A 15,578-nucleotide genomic window follows, 5' to 3' on the forward strand; every position below is an offset into this window, starting at 1 on the left:
TATAAATAAAAAATATCACAATATCAAATTAATATTTGTGATTTATTATGTTATATTATTAATATTTTATACATTAGACTGTTATTCTATTATGTATTAGATCATTACCTTTAATTCAAATTTTTTTTATTGATTAAAAAATTAATAAAAAACCCAAGCTCGGTTCCAAGTCTAGCTAGGTCCGGTCCGGACCTAACCAAACCTGGGTTGTCCAAATTTGAACAGACTTTAACAATAACATGAGCTTCGAACTCATGCTCAATCCCAGAATTTATCAAGTATCAACCCTACTTATGGCTCGCCTCTCCATCTAACGATTCTCTTGTCGTAAACACTAAAGACTTAACAATAAGCTGGTTTTTCCTAAATGATATTCTACAACAACATTTATAAATGAAAAAAGAAGTAAAAATTAAATACACGCCCTCAGCTTAGCAATTAATTGCCTTTTGAAAATCTACTTTTACCCCTACCTTATTACTCGATCCAGCACTTTTATGTACAAATTTGATAAGGGTACTTCGTGGACACGAATGGGTTCCTCACGGTCGAAGTCACTGGGACACAATTAATTAAAATTTTGCAACCAAATTTCTATCTAATCAGTTATTAACAACACACTGGACTTCCAAGTGCAGAATATCAGGCATCCTTTTTATCACTCATGCAGTCACACTCGACCACAGCCATGTTGACAGCAAAGCCGTACAGTGTTCTGTTCAAAGCTTCTTGCTCCGAACGTTAGCCGCCATCTGAAACATACAGACTCATGCTTGTCCTCAAAATAATAACTACTAGTATACTGGTCCCCAAGCAGCAGCTAGTATTTTTGTGCAATTTTTTTTAAAAAATGGTCACATGTTCAATTGCTGTGACAACCTGCACCCACACCACATTAAAAATTCTGTGATTTTTTTCTAACCGTCTCTAAATGGTGTATAATCTCCATTTACTCAAAACACACCGTCCTCGACAACACGTCAAATATGAATCTAAACCCAAACTAGATACATGTTCAACTGCTAAAAATAAACTCTACCGAAGTACACTAGTCTGAGAGACCCCAACATTTAAAAGTCGCTTCAAAAGGACAACGACAAGGCTACCATTCATCCAAAAATTAAACTAGCTCATTGTTGATAACAGCACTACACCATTTTCTGATTCACCGGCCTGAATCAGGAGAACCATCTTCATATGAGACCAGGCCCTTCCTCCCGTCTGGGCTTCCCGATGATGATCTTGAACGTGCTTTGCTTGTCCGCTTTGGTGATTGGGAGTCGAGCGAAGACCGTGACTCCGAAGCGCTCCTACTCCAAGAAGGTGACCTTCGCCTTTCATTCCTTGGAGAGACACGAGATCTGGAAATTTCAACTGGTGAATGGCTTTGGATGGGGCTATAGCTGCGGCTACGTCGACGGCTTCGGTAGCGGGGGCTACGTGATATAGAGACACTTCGAGTCCGGCTTCTCCTGCTTCTGTATCTGCAAATAGGTGTTGCAGTGAAAATGGTGACAAATATAAAACAACTCAATGGAAGAAGGCAGATGATTGCCAAATACCACACAAAGGGAGCCTTATTGGAACAGTATAGTACAGAGAGAATTTCAAAAGCATTTTAAGCTTATTACGCCATTCATGTCGAAACCAAGATGTGAAAATTTATATAATAGGACCATATACCTTGGTGGAGTTCTTCCTCTAGGTGGACTCCTATAGCGCCTAGGCGAGTATCTCCTATAACTTGAATATCTGAAAAACAGAGGCGGGAGGGAAGCGGAGCACAACAAAGTTCAAGATTATTAGCATCATCCCTAATACCAATCACGTGATTAGTAGTACAGTTCCAAATGGTCACAAAATTTCAGGCCAACACCAACACCATATAAGGAAAGCAATTGAAAATTGAAAACTAATTGGGCTGCCTACTAACCTGTCACGATCACCTCTACCACCATATCGATAAGACCTGATGGGAGAGCGATCTGGTGAGGGGGTTCTGTACCTTCGCGCATAAGAGTAGCGCTGACTGAAACCTCGGCCTCTCCTGATGCGCTTGGGCGAACCATCAGGGGAAACACTTCTGGATAAACTTCTTCGAACTGAAGGAGGTGACCTTGCCCTTCGCACGGGGCTAGGGCTCCTTGAATAACTGCGACGACTGTTCCGAATTGGTGGCCTAATCGGGCTTCTGCTAATGCTTCTCCTAGGAGCCCTGCCTGAGCTTCTGCTTATGCTTCTCCAAGTAGTTCTAACTGGGCTTCTGCTCACACTTCGCCGAGAAGATCTGACAGGACTTCTACTCACACTTCTTCGAGATCGGACCGGGCTTCTGCTTCTGCTTCTCTGAGAAGATCTACTTTGGCTCCTGCTTATGCTTCCTTTTAAAATTCTTGCGGGGCTTTTGCTGATAGATATTTTCGATAATGCTCTTGGAGGGCTCCTGCTCAAGCTTCTTTGAGACCTGGCTCTCACTGGGCTCATGCTGATGCTCCTGTCCTTCTTGCCCCTTGATGGGCTTCTACTGAAACTCCTAGCAGGGCTCCTACTACTTTCGCTTCCAAGAGGGCTTCTGCTGATACTCCTCCTCTGTGGAGGTGGACTTCTACTCACACTCGGTGTACGGCCCATACTTCGGTTTGGACTAACACTAGGGCTCTTGCTCGGGCCCCTCCTGGGACTAATACTCATACTCTTACTCAAGGTCCTCTTAGGACTCATGCTTCGGCTCCTGCTCATCAGCTTTAAATAAAATACCAGATCGGGAAGAATGGCTAAGCATAAAGAATAACTGAGTGAGAAGAATAGAAAGTAGACCTAGATTTGCCTGGATGATCATCCACCACATCAGGCTGTCTATCTGATCTGACAGATTTAGCACCTGCTTGAATGCCATTGCTCCGCTGTTCACCATTTTCCTTGGGAGTTTCTTCACCTTCTTCCTTTTCAAACATATCATCCTCCCTCTTTCTCTGCAGAAAGGAAGCAGCTTCCTCTGCAGCCAGAGCAGACTTATTGCCAACTGAAGATTATTGCACAGAAATAGTACAGAGGGCATCAGAAGAAATATCCAAAACCTCAATACACAAAATGCCTCAAGCCAAGACTTGAAATCACTTTTGTTCTAATAACTGCCAACCAGACAGTAAGAAGACTCCCAACCATTAACCCTGAGCAAGTTTGCATGGTTATTTGTTCTTAATGTAGTTTGAATAGATGCTAGACTCTTTCTCCCACAACCCCAAACCCCGTGCTCTAATAAGAAATAAAAAGCGTTGATAATCACTTTTATTCCTCCAATTAAATGCAAGATTGTAATGATATGTGAAAGACATGTCTATATAATAATCTATGATCAGAAATATGGAAAAAAAAAAAGAAGTTATGTAGCTCATACTGCAAAATCAATCATTATAAAAATGAGACAACAATCATCAAATGGGACAGTACCTGCTATCCGAGAAGGTTCTTTTTGTTTCCGGTCTTTTCCTTCAACATGAAGAACATCATCTTCACTGCTACTATCACTTTTACCATCACTGTCGGTGTCTGTGAGACTATCTGATGACCTAATGAAAAAGAAGGAAGGAAAATTTCAGCAGAGACTCCAAAAACTACATAGTAATGAGAGAAGAACTACAATAAATTACACAAACTCTAGGAAAAAAAAAACTAACAGCATTGAGAAAATTGCACAAATGCAATATTGGACAAATAGACCTCAAATAATTTGTAACTCAAGGCATGTGCAAAAGGCATAAGACAGGTGACTGCTCTCCTCAGAAATGAAAGGAGAAAATAATTCTCTTAAACGCAGACACAAGCATGTCCTATCCTCTGGATAAGCATGACTCTATTGCCTTGCACATTATTTTGCATTGTGATGGCTTACTTGATGAGTGAACGGTTCTTTAGAAACTGATAAAGAGCAGAAGAATGACCCAACATTTAGATGACTATCCACTGCTAAGCATTTTAATTTAAAACTTAAAACCACGCACAATAGTACGGTGGCATCCTGAAACAGAGGATACTAGGATAGACGGTACAGAAACCTAGCCACATTTGGATTCGTTGTAATAATTAACAATCAAACCTTCTTGATCTGCGCTTGGATCTCTTATCACGCCTCTTACGTTTTTTATCCCGGCGTCTATCTCTTCTCTTTCCACGCCTATGTTTGTCTCTTTTAGAAGATCTCTTTTTCTTTTTACGTCTATCATCACTAGAAGAACTAACATCTGACGAAGAGGACATGTACGAGTCAGAATCGATATCAGATTCAGATGATTCCGTCTCAGAATCTGAAGAGGTCTCTGAATCAGACGAGGAGTAACGTCTTCTCTTCCTCCTCTTATTTCTTGAAGATTTCTTGTGCTTTCCCTTCTTCCGTGCTTCATGATTGCCACCATCCAGGGAAGCATCCTTTCCTGCCCTCAATTTATTTCCTTTCTTTTTATCTGGCATATAGAGACCATCAATTTAATACATGATATTGACAACTAATTCTCCAAAAGGAATGTACCACACAATTCAACAATGGGCTAGAATAGTTTTATTACCCTCGCTAACTTCACCACAATTGATTATCTTCACTGTTACAGTAAGTCTCCCTTCTTCATCGCCAACATTTTCAATTTTTTTCAGTATCTCGTGTCCTTGCACAAGCTCCCCAAAAACTACATACTTCCTGATAAAAATGACAGAACAGAGACTGGGTGATTTGATGGCACATTAAACAAACTGAAATAGAAAGAATTCATTCATAAAGTAGGATGTGGACATAAATAATTCCATAATGAACATTCTTTAGTCAATAAATTTAACGGAACCAGCAAGCGGTTGCACGCACATACCTGTCAAGACTATGATTAGCCTTAAAGGTGATGATGAACTGAGAACCTAGTGTGTCACGATCAGCAATAGACATGGATAAAAGGCCAGGTCTATCATGTTTTAGCCTCGGTGACTCATCTGCAATTATGCCGTGACTACCACTTGTTAACAGTAAAATCTATTATTACAGAAGAAACGTGAATCTAACCAAAAGAAAAACCACATAATATCAGAATATACATGCAAAGGCAATGCTGACAAATTTTAATGGCATAATAGATATGACAAATGAACATTTGATCATTTTTGACAGTCTGGAACTGAAATTCAAAATGCTCAGAATTTATATCATGATAAATTGAAAATTGTGGTTAGATAAAGCTTATGCAGAAGCAGAAAAATGGCAAGAAATTCAACAATATACAAATGCCCGAGTTAAAACATAGGGTAAAAAAATATAGTATCTAAGCACACACTGCAGCCAAAAGAGGCATTCTGGAAGCACCTTGCGATTGGGCAAGTCAAACAAACGTTTCACAACCTGCTTGTCATACATAATCAGGAACCACTCAGATAATCAAATATGCACAAATCATAAATTATAAATACATACATCAATGAGCATATTGCAAATTATGCATTATTATAAATGGGTCAAGCAAACTGTACAATTGCAATGTAATCTATACATTTATGAAAAAAATTTAATTAATTTATTTAAAATTTCCACAAATCAGATATCATGATCCATGAGGTTATCCTTAGAAGATTGAAAGGGCAAGATAGAATTCTCACCAGGAAATTTCCCCTCATAAATGCTTTCTCCACTAGTCCCTACACCAAAAAATGAAATTGTTAGAGCCAATCAAATGCAAGAACTAGTAAGTTAAGCACAATTTCATAGTCAAAAGTGAACAAAAGCAGAAAATTCCCGCACAAGGGCTAAATTAAATCTCTTATGAAAATCACTGATGTTAATTCTGTTCAATTAAATTACAAATAAAATAGAAGTCACCAGGAGAACACAGCCTGAAAGGATGACACAAAGCAAACTCCCATGAAATAACTATTGCCCAAAAAAGAATGCATAGCATAATACCCAGCAAAAATCAGTACTCCAGTTACTTTCGAATACCTTCATTTTTTATAGCATATCTTTTCCCACCTCCAATAATAGCTTATCTAACAATCTTGCTATTAAGTCAGATTTCCCTCTGAATTGGCTATTGATGCACAGTGGTTCCAGAAAGAGCTCAGGATTCACATCCACTCCGCCACATTCATTACTGATAGTAGTAATGGGAAGGGAAGAAGGACCAGTAGGTATAATATCGTCATATATAACTGATAAATAAATTTCCTTATGAGTTGATAACACATAACTTTAGACACTTATTACCACTTTGAATAAAAGAATAATAGATTATCAGCTTAACCTAAATAAAAAATAATAACAATACCTAAATTATGAACACAGTGAAATAACTACATCAAATGTACATGGAGATACAGAAGGAATGAAAAACTATGCAAACTATACGTACCATCTCTTTTTACAAAGTCACCGCCCTGCAAAATACATTTAAAGTATTAGCACACTGGTAAGCAGAAGACATTTAACGTGTACAAAACTGGTTGGTCATGGTGAAGTTCAGTAAATTTTGAGTATAGCCAACTTAGTAAGTACAACCTTAAAACTACATCACAAGAAAAGCAGTCGTGACCATCAGCCCTGTGTCCTACAGCATAAACAATAGTAACTGACTAAAGCAACTGACTGAAAGACAGACCACTTCTAAGCCATGTTTAACAAGATAAGAAGAAGAAATTTCGAACTGATCAAAGTCGAAAATTAAATGTAAACAAGATAATCAACAAACCTCAGCCATGGAACCTTTAATGACACGATGGAAAAAGGACCCCTTGTAGTGCAATGGTTTTCCAGTTCTAGGACCAATTCCCTTCTCCCCTGAGAATTGATAAAAAAAAAAGAAAAATATCAGCAAAACAGAAAAAAAGGGGTTTATTACACCAGATAAATCTCTGATATAAGAATATCACGAGCAAAAATGCAATAATAGAAGCGACTGCACACGTGTTACCTGTACAAAGTGCTCGAAAATTTTCTGCAGTCTTGGGAGCAATATCAGAGAAAAGCTGTGTAATTGAAGGTTCATTCAATTAATTCTAGCTGCGGGCTGATATGTTTTGGGGGAAAAAATCACAGTAATCAATAAGTTAACAGCTGAAAACCAGGATGCGGCAACAATAATACCTCAAAAACCATTCTTTCAACAGGATCGCCATCAATTGAAACATCCATAAAAACGAGCAGACTCTTCTTCTTTGCCATCTATGCTTTTCCAATATAACAAATCAAGCCAGTTTAAAAATCATCGAGGCAACGAAGTGAAGTTAGATTCCATGAATGAACATCAACAGCTAAAATAATTACTAAACATTACAAATAGCATCCAAATAGTTGCCCTGAGGTGCTAGAATGAAAAAACTACAAAAAAAAAAAAAGATAAACCCATTTAAAAGCTTCAATTGGGTCAAATCATCAGATAATTCCAATTCTTCCCCAATGTTAACCTACAACTGGTATAATCAAGTAAAACAACAGATCGAATCAAGCCAAAATCAGTAAGCCCTAGCTAAATTCCCACAAAACCCTAATTTAAAGGCAAATATTTTTTTAACAATAATTGAAAAACTAAATTAACCATTAATTAGATATACACTGAACAAAAGCATATAGATACAAATTCAATCTAAAAAAAAAGCCTTCTAGGTTACGCATCAGATAAATTAATACAAAAAAAAGGAAATAATTAATTAATTGAATTAAAATATTAATGTTTTAGAAAGAGAGGACGATCAGGAAACCCTACAAAATAAAATCACCTGAGAAACGCAGAGCCACACAAAAGAAAATGCAAAACGATATGAGTTCAGTGAGCGAACCAGTTGAGTGAGTTTTAGAAAAGAAAAAGAAAACCTAATCTGCCTTTTAAACGAGCCTAGGCCTAGCTGCTTCTACTGCCACGTGAAATTATTTGACTGTCCCTATATTTCGACATGGATTGTCTCTATTGCCCTTATCATTTCTTGCAATTCCATCCTCCCAAAGTAATTCGCATTTTCATTTTCTTATATGGTTCATAGAACAGATAAAATTTGACATGATCCGATTACCGAATATGAACATAATACTAAATAAATAGATATGAATCATCAAATTTAATACGATTATTAAATTAAATGGGTCGGATTTGGGTTGACACAAATATTTTCTGTGTCGAGTTAGAGTTAAAATTCTTAACTCATTTATCTAAATAATGACACGATTATATTTTATATTTTAAAATAATTTTTAAGTTCTTATCATTAAAACCTAAATATTAGATATGATTATCTTTTTTTTTTCGGAAGATGGACATATACATAGTGTTTTATTTATAAATTTTATATAAATTCAGAATTTTAATTGTGTAAGTGTATAAAATATTGATACACATGTATATTTTATAATATCGATATATAATAATATTTACATATATATAATTTAAACTTTAAACAATATAAATGTGTAAAAGTTTGGGGGTGTGTAACATTTGTTAAATATATAAATATTAAATGAATTATTGGGTAACCTGTTTATATTCCGTGTTAGGTTTGAATTTCAATATTTTGAGACAATTATTAAATGAGTCGTGTTTGAGTTGACTTAAATTTAATACAACATGAAGCTGACATGACAAAAACATGATCCAATAACTCGTTTTGCCATCTCTAATAGTTAATTGTTTTAGTAATTATTATTTCTATCATTATAAGTTTACCCAAATAAACTTTTTTCCCATTGAAAAAAAAAATTCCGTTTATTATATGCAAAAAATTATAGATAAATTACTTGTAATCTTACCCGTCATTTACATTCGAAGAGTTCTACATGTTGTTTTAATAAAAAATTTAGGGGAATTAGGAGTTCCGAGGTTCAAATTTAGCTTGTAAAATTCGATTAAAATTCGATAAAATTAAATTTTCATTACACTTGTGATAGGAGTGGACATCTTTTCAGAAAAATACTAAACAAAATGGAAGATGGACAAAAACAACTAAAACACTTGGTCGGAATTACAAGGTTAATTGATCATTTTTCAATTAACATGGTAAAACCAGCAGGATGTACCATTACTTCTATTTGAATTTCTCATTACTCTTTTTTCCAAATTGATCTGATTTGTAGATTGGTTATAGTGGGGTTCAGAGTTTTATGAACTAAACAAAAATGGGATTCTCAAATTTGGATTGAAATTTGCTACTCTAGTTTCTGATGTTTGTGTTTGGCACAAATGTTATTGTTCCCCTTTCTTTCCTTTCATTAGTTTGATCAATTTTTATAGCCTTTCCAATCAAGATGTAAACCAATGCCTTTAGAAAAATAATAGTGGAAAAACAAACAATACAAAAGAGCAGTGCACATTATGTTCGACTATAAGTACTGAATACAGTGCATGCAAGTTCTTTACTTCTCTGCATATTCAACAAGAAACAATCAAGAAGTTGCAAACCAAACAGTTACTTCAATGCTTTTATTCTTTTATGAAATAAAAATATAAACATAATAAGCTTTCATTTCATGTCATGTCATCTCAGCCCAACTTAGGCAGCTCTATTCTTTGTACTGACCGGCAGTTCAACATCATATCTGGAATTCTCAGACCCGTCACCTTCACCCCAAATAGCATAAGCTTCTTCGCCGTGAGCAGCTTCATCCCCAATCTCCATATCCTCCTCAGACATTCTCAGAGGGACTAATATTCTTATGAAAAGACAGATTAAGCTCGTGGTAGTGATGTTAAGTGCCACAACAAATAAAATTCCCAGCAGTTGAATTCCTATTTGTCGAAATCCAGTGGCAACTTTTCCCATATCAAAACCATAAAAAAGGCCTACATATTGTGCATAGTAACCGTAAAACAAATAGTTCAGCTTTGGTTCTGCGAAGACACCAGTTAGTAATCCCCCTAGGCTGCCGGCAACAGCATGAGTGTGTAGAACTGCCATTGTGTCGTCAACTTTCTGTAGCATGGCGGATCTTTTGTGCACAACCATCATTGTGAACCACGGAATTGAGCCAGAGCATAGTCCCATTATAATTGCTGCCCATCCTTGCACAATCCCTATGTCACGTTCATTGTACAAGAAACATTTGTTTTTGTGTTAGGACTTTCAGCAAATGTTAGCCAAACATATCGGCATAGGCTAAGGAATTATTAGTATTTGGATTTTGGACTTACCGGCTGCTGGGGTGATGCAAACTAGACCAGTGATCATGCCTTGAACAGCGCCAATGACAGAAGTTTTGCCAAAAAATATACGATCCAGCAAGAGCCAAGTGATCAAGCTTGTTGCGGTGCAGACATGAGTGTTTAAAACTGCCAGGGAAGCATCCGTGCTTATGACATAAGGGTCTCCTCCATTGAACCCCGTCCATCCCATCCAGAGCAGCCCTGCTCCCGCTAACATTAGAAGGATATTATTCGGAGGAAATCTTTCCCTGTCCCTGGTTAGACGTGGACCGACCTGCAATAAGATTTGAGAAGGAAAACAAGAAGTTATGTATTAACAAATTTGGCTGACAAAACTGAGCAAGTTTGTTTGAAAATATACCCAAAATGCGGCGGTGTAACCAGCAACTCCAGAAGATAGATGAATCACATAGCCGCCGGAGTAATCCAATAATCCTAGCTTGGAGAGCCAGCCATCGGGACACCATATACTGAAAGCTCCAATTGTGTACGAGAAAGTAAGCCATAGTGGGACAAACATCATCCAAGCGTAAAAATTCATGCGTCCCAACACGGCGCCAGCAATCAAAATCAAAGTGATTGCGGCGAAAACAAACTGGAAGTACACCATAGTCGCATTGGGAAACTTTCCAAGAAATGCCTTCTGAAGGAGATAATTTTCGCCTAAGGAAACATTTGGAGCTCCCCAGAATGCTATATACCTTTCGGTCCCAAAAGACATTCTGTAGCCCCAAAGAACCCAGCAAACAAGAACACAAGCAAATGCATAGAGTGCCATGAAAGCAGAATTCACTGCCCATTTCTTCTTCACTGCCCCTCCGTATAGAATCACAAGCCCCGGAACACTTTGCATACCAACGAGTGTCGCTGCTGTGAGCTGCCATGCGTTGTCAGCTTTGTTCATCCATCCCGGACTTGCATCATCCGGGGCAAGATTTTCCGGGAGATAAAATGATGAATTGCTCATTTTCAACTCCCTGTCTCAACGTAGCAATCAATGGTTCACAGCGTCTCTAAAGTGACGCTTTGCTGAGTTTATAACTGAGCTGTCTGTTTTGATTATCACGATAAGCTGTCTCAATGACGGAATCCTTTTTGTCATAATTTAAATCTTTAACCATATATATTTTGTTTGAATTGGTTCCGTTAATTCGCCACATTGTTGCTGCATTTTCTTCACAGTTTCAGCGAGTACTCCAAGCCATTTAACGTTAATTTCAAAGATACAAATAATTTGTAGCATATTCTTTTAGCATTTAGCTGTTTTTCAATATGGATCACCATTGCTGCATTGGCAGCTGTCTCCATCCTTGTGTATACATATTACAAAACTTCGATCCGTATATCATTTTTGATCTTATTTAGAAGATCAGTTTGCTGTGCCTGAGATATAGCTATCTATCAAGCATAGAAAGGAAAGATACATTAAAAAAAATCATAAAAATAAAGCGCAACAACAACTTAGTCCCTAGTTTTTGATAGAATTACAACTAAAGGCATGAGGATGGGAGCTCACAAAACCAGGCTTACGTGGTAGTGAGGTGCGGCTTTTAAGTTATATATGTTGTGAGATAAAAGCAATACTTGTCAAGAAAAAGTTTATGAGATGTATGGTAAATAATATTTTCTGGTTAATTATTTATCTAAAAATTGAACAAATGAATGAGGTTAAAAAAAAAAAAGAAGTCTAGCAATTGGTCTGTGCTGCCATGTCCTAGTAAGCATTACCAAATGTTCTAGGCAACTGGGAATCATAACAAAAAATACCCCAAAGTTATATTTAGCATAACAAAGATCATTTAGTTATATTTAGACTAAAATTGATTAGCAATATATAATTTGTACTACAAATATATTTTAATTTTGAGTATGTAGACTGTATAATGAATATAAAAAATTTGGACTAAAAGCATATGAAATAGATGAAATCTTTTTTAAAAAAAGAACATATATTAAACATGTGCCACAAATATGACACGATTATTAAAGGAGATCTTAATATAATCAATTTTTAATCGTCCAAATTTAACACAACATGAATAATATAAGATACCAATTTAAATTATCAGCTTTTCTATTTTGTATTATCAAAATTCGTTAAGCAAAAGATTAGGTTTTTCTATTATTACGCTTTAAATTAGGCAATTAGCTTGTATAGGTCTACTTATTTGCTTCATTAATTTTCATTAACAAGTCGAATTCTGAAAGAAATTGGACGGTAAGGGACTAATGAAGAATTTAGTAGAATCAGGGACTCAGATGTAATTACCCAAACAGAAAAAAGTGTTAAGCCATAGATAGGGCCCAATTGATCTGTCGGCCAATAGGGTTTAAGGTTTTAGAGTTAAGCGGATTCAGTTTCAGTCCTGTTTTCTCTCTCTAAAACCATCGTTCTCTCTCTGTCTCTGTCTCTGTCGCTGTGTAAATTTCTGGTTTTGAGTTTTCAAATGTCCAGAAGTACAGCTTCGTTCCTCACAATCAGGTCTCTCACAGCTTTATCCAAGGTAAGCTCTTCTCTTACTTCTTGTGATTCAACCAAAACCCTATATTTATTGAAAAATCTCAGCACTGCTATCGAAAGATTTGATTTTCAAAACCCTAATGGATATTATGAAGATGATTCTTTCCAAAATGACCAACACCCTAATGGGTTTTGTACCGAGCAAAGCTCTGTAGACTTTCAGCAAAAACCAAATGAGCATGGTTTAAATCCCAATGGGGGTTTTACGGAGAGGCGTGTAAATGACTATTGGGACAACCCCCTTAGACAAAATGGGAACTGTGGGTTTTATGGGCAAAATCATGGTGGTTTGAAGCAGAATAGAATTGATAATTGTCAGAAAGCTAGTGGGGGTTATAGAGAAAGCTTTAGTAGTGAACAGCAGAGGAATATAGTTGGTGAAAATGGAAACTTTAAAGGCCATTATCGGCAAATTGATGGGTATGGAAAGCAAAATTCGAATGGGATTTACGGGGAGAGTTCTAGGGGTTTTCAGCAGAATTCAAATGAGTTTTACCAGCATCATGCTGGGGTTAACAGTGAGAGCCATATAAATGAATTTCAGAATAATACTTTTCAGCAAAATGGAAACTTTAACGATTATGGTTGGTATAACAATGGGCAACCACATCCAAACCTTAGTGGGGCTCAACCACAAATGTCAAGGAGTGGAGGTAATGCAAATGTGCAAAATCAGTATGGTCCTATTCATTATGGACCTGGAGAAGTGATGCAAAACCGTAATGGGTTTAATTCACAAAGATTTTCGGAATCACTGGGAAGCTTTAATGGTAATTGTATGCAGGACACTGGGCAGCATCAGCAAGCACTGAGTGGTCATTATTCTGGAAATTTTGGAATTCATCAGAACAGCCCAAGTTTCTATCAGCAGGACCAAAATGGTGGACAGTATCAGTGGGACCAAAGTCGTAGGCAGTATCAGCAGAATCCTAATGAAGGACAATACCAGTCCTACTCAGGGAATATTCAAAATGGGATGATGGCATCTCAAGTATTAAATAATTGTAAACATGAAGATGACTTTGCTGAGGCCTCTAGGAGTAGCCAAAATAATGGAACCCTTGAGCAGCTGGATGGTTTGGTTAAGGAGGGGAAAGTGAAGGAAGCTATAGAAGTTTTGGGGTTGTTAGAGAAGCAGTGCATTTCTGTGGATTTACCCACATTTTCACAGTTAATGCAGGCATGTGGGGATGCAAAAGCACTAGAAGAAGCAAAAGCTGTGCATGAACATGTTGAACGATTGCTGTCCCCTCTCAGAGTTAGCACTTATAACGGGATTTTAAAAATGTATTCAGAATGTGACTCTATGGATGATGCGTTCAGTGTGTTTAGTAATATGACAGAGCGTGATTTGACTTCTTGGGACACTATGATAACTGGGTTCGCCAAGAATGGTCTTGGAGAGGATGCAGTTGATATTTTCTCTCAGTTCAAGCAAGCTGGACTGAAACCAGATGATCAAATTTTCATTGGTGTTTTCTCTGCATGTAGTGCTTTGGGTGATGTTGTTGAGGGAATGCTGCACTTTGAATCAATGAGCAAGGACTATGGCATTGTCCCATCCATGAAGCATTATGTGAGTATAGTTGACATGCTGGGAAGCACAGGATATCTGGATGAAGCTCTGGAGTTCATCGAAAAGATGCCAATGGAGCCAGATGTTGATGTTTGGGAGAAATTGATGAATCTCTGTAGAATGCATGGAAATTTAGAGCTTGGTGATCGTTGTGCTGAGATTGTAGAGCAGTTAGACCCCTCCCGCTTGAATGAAAAGTCAAAGGCAGGCCTTGTACCAGTTAATGCTTCAGAGCTTGCAAAAGAGAAAGAGAATAAGAAATTGGCAAGTCAAAATCTTCTAGAAGTAAGGAGCAAGGTCCATGAATATCGAGCTGGAGATACATCTCATCCTGAGACTGATAAGATATATGCTCTGATTAGAGGTTTGAGGGCTCAGATGAAAGAGGCCGGTTACATCCCAGAAACGAGATTTGTGCTGCATGACATAGACCAGGAAGGCAAGGAGGAAGCTCTTCTTGCTCATAGCGAGAGACTTGCTGTATCACATGGTCTCCTCAGCAGCCCAGCTCGTGCTCCTATTCGTATCATGAAGAATCTTCGTGTTTGCGGTGATTGTCATAGTGCGCTGAAGATCATATCGAAAATTGTTGGCAGAGAACTGATTATACGAGATGCTAAGAGATTCCACCATTTCAAAGATGGGTTGTGCTCTTGCCGGGATTATTGGTGATATATGGAATCCAAGGTGCATATTATGCCTCACCGTGTATTTAATGTGCTTATGTAAATTGTCATGCCTTAGCCGATTTTTTAGAATCTAATTATTCATGATAACTAAAATATCTGAGAATGGAAAGCAATTCGATTCTTGTGGCTATTTGATTGGGATGTAAAATATGTTGGGATTGCATCTTTATTATTGAGGATTCATATGACCTTTTATTGACTTGAGTTGGGATTAATTGCAAATCTCATGGCAGGTTCCCATCATGCATTACTCAGTTGTGCGCATCTCCTAGGATAAGCCATCAAGCTTGAACACACAGCTCAAGAACCGCTAGTTAGAACTAGGAAGCAATGATTTTCACTAGGGGGATATAATTTCAACTCTTTTCAGGCTGTTGGGCGCTGGCACGGATCGGGAGACGAATAGTAGAAAGAAGCTTCACGTCCAGCCACCTGCATTATTCTTTGTAGTATGGCCATTTACGTATGATGGAACTTGTAAAATTTCACAATTTACATATATTTTTTTTGGATCTTTATCTCACCTATTTTATATTATGAAGAATTTTGTATCTGCATAACCACGTAAATACCTAGAAAAAGTTAAATAATATTGAAAAGTTTGAATCTGATTGGATTTTGATTCATCAAATAACCCA

At 37.3% G+C, this 15,578-nt stretch overlaps 3 protein-coding genes across 7 annotated transcripts; 1 reads left to right on the top strand and 2 right to left on the bottom strand.

Annotated features, from left to right (window-relative positions):
- Positions 1 to 895: 895 nt before the first annotated feature.
- On the bottom strand, positions 896 to 7,877 carry LOC102610500 (peptidyl-prolyl cis-trans isomerase CYP95). Of its 5 annotated transcripts, none has more exons than XM_052435513.1 (14): positions 7,744 to 7,877; positions 7,112 to 7,189; positions 6,939 to 6,993; positions 6,717 to 6,805; positions 6,381 to 6,405; positions 5,632 to 5,670; positions 4,857 to 4,974; positions 4,563 to 4,690; positions 4,097 to 4,460; positions 3,451 to 3,569; positions 2,818 to 2,995; positions 1,934 to 2,731; positions 1,684 to 1,752; positions 896 to 1,484 (listed from the first exon to the last, which is right to left on the bottom strand). In XM_052435513.1, exons 2-14 carry the CDS (start codon positions 7,187 to 7,189, stop codon positions 1,166 to 1,168), a joined length of 2,379 nt encoding a protein of 792 aa, XP_052291473.1. In that variant the 5' UTR covers positions 7,744 to 7,877; the 3' UTR covers positions 896 to 1,165. The 5 variants fall into 5 exon arrangements, with proteins under 5 accessions (XP_052291473.1, XP_052291470.1, XP_052291472.1 ...); XM_052435510.1 differs by having other exon boundaries at positions 2,818 to 3,022; positions 7,744 to 7,876; XM_052435512.1 differs by having other exon boundaries at positions 2,818 to 3,022; positions 7,112 to 7,194; positions 7,744 to 7,817.
- Positions 7,878 to 9,303: 1,426 nt separating this feature from the next.
- LOC102619818 (ammonium transporter 2 member 5) lies at positions 9,304 to 11,146 on the bottom strand. Its single transcript, XM_006483640.3, has 3 exons — positions 10,516 to 11,146; positions 10,143 to 10,428; positions 9,304 to 10,025 (listed from the first exon to the last, which is right to left on the bottom strand). Exons 1-3 carry the CDS (start codon positions 11,119 to 11,121, stop codon positions 9,505 to 9,507), a joined length of 1,413 nt encoding a protein of 470 aa, XP_006483703.1. The 5' UTR covers positions 11,122 to 11,146; the 3' UTR covers positions 9,304 to 9,504.
- A 1,337-nt stretch (positions 11,147 to 12,483) lies between these two features.
- On the top strand, positions 12,484 to 15,549 carry LOC102610187 (pentatricopeptide repeat-containing protein At4g32450, mitochondrial). Its single transcript, XM_006483256.4, has 2 exons — positions 12,484 to 14,938; positions 15,174 to 15,549. The coding sequence occupies exon 1, from the start codon at positions 12,602 to 12,604 to the stop codon at positions 14,921 to 14,923; it is 2,322 nt and encodes a 773-aa protein (XP_006483319.1). The 5' UTR covers positions 12,484 to 12,601; the 3' UTR covers positions 14,924 to 14,938; positions 15,174 to 15,549.
- Positions 15,550 to 15,578: the final 29 nt, after the last annotated feature.

Source organism: Citrus sinensis, chromosome 1 (assembly GCF_022201045.2).
Source record: "Citrus sinensis cultivar Valencia sweet orange chromosome 1, DVS_A1.0, whole genome shotgun sequence".
Classification (NCBI taxonomy): domain Eukaryota; kingdom Viridiplantae; phylum Streptophyta; class Magnoliopsida; order Sapindales; family Rutaceae; genus Citrus; species Citrus sinensis.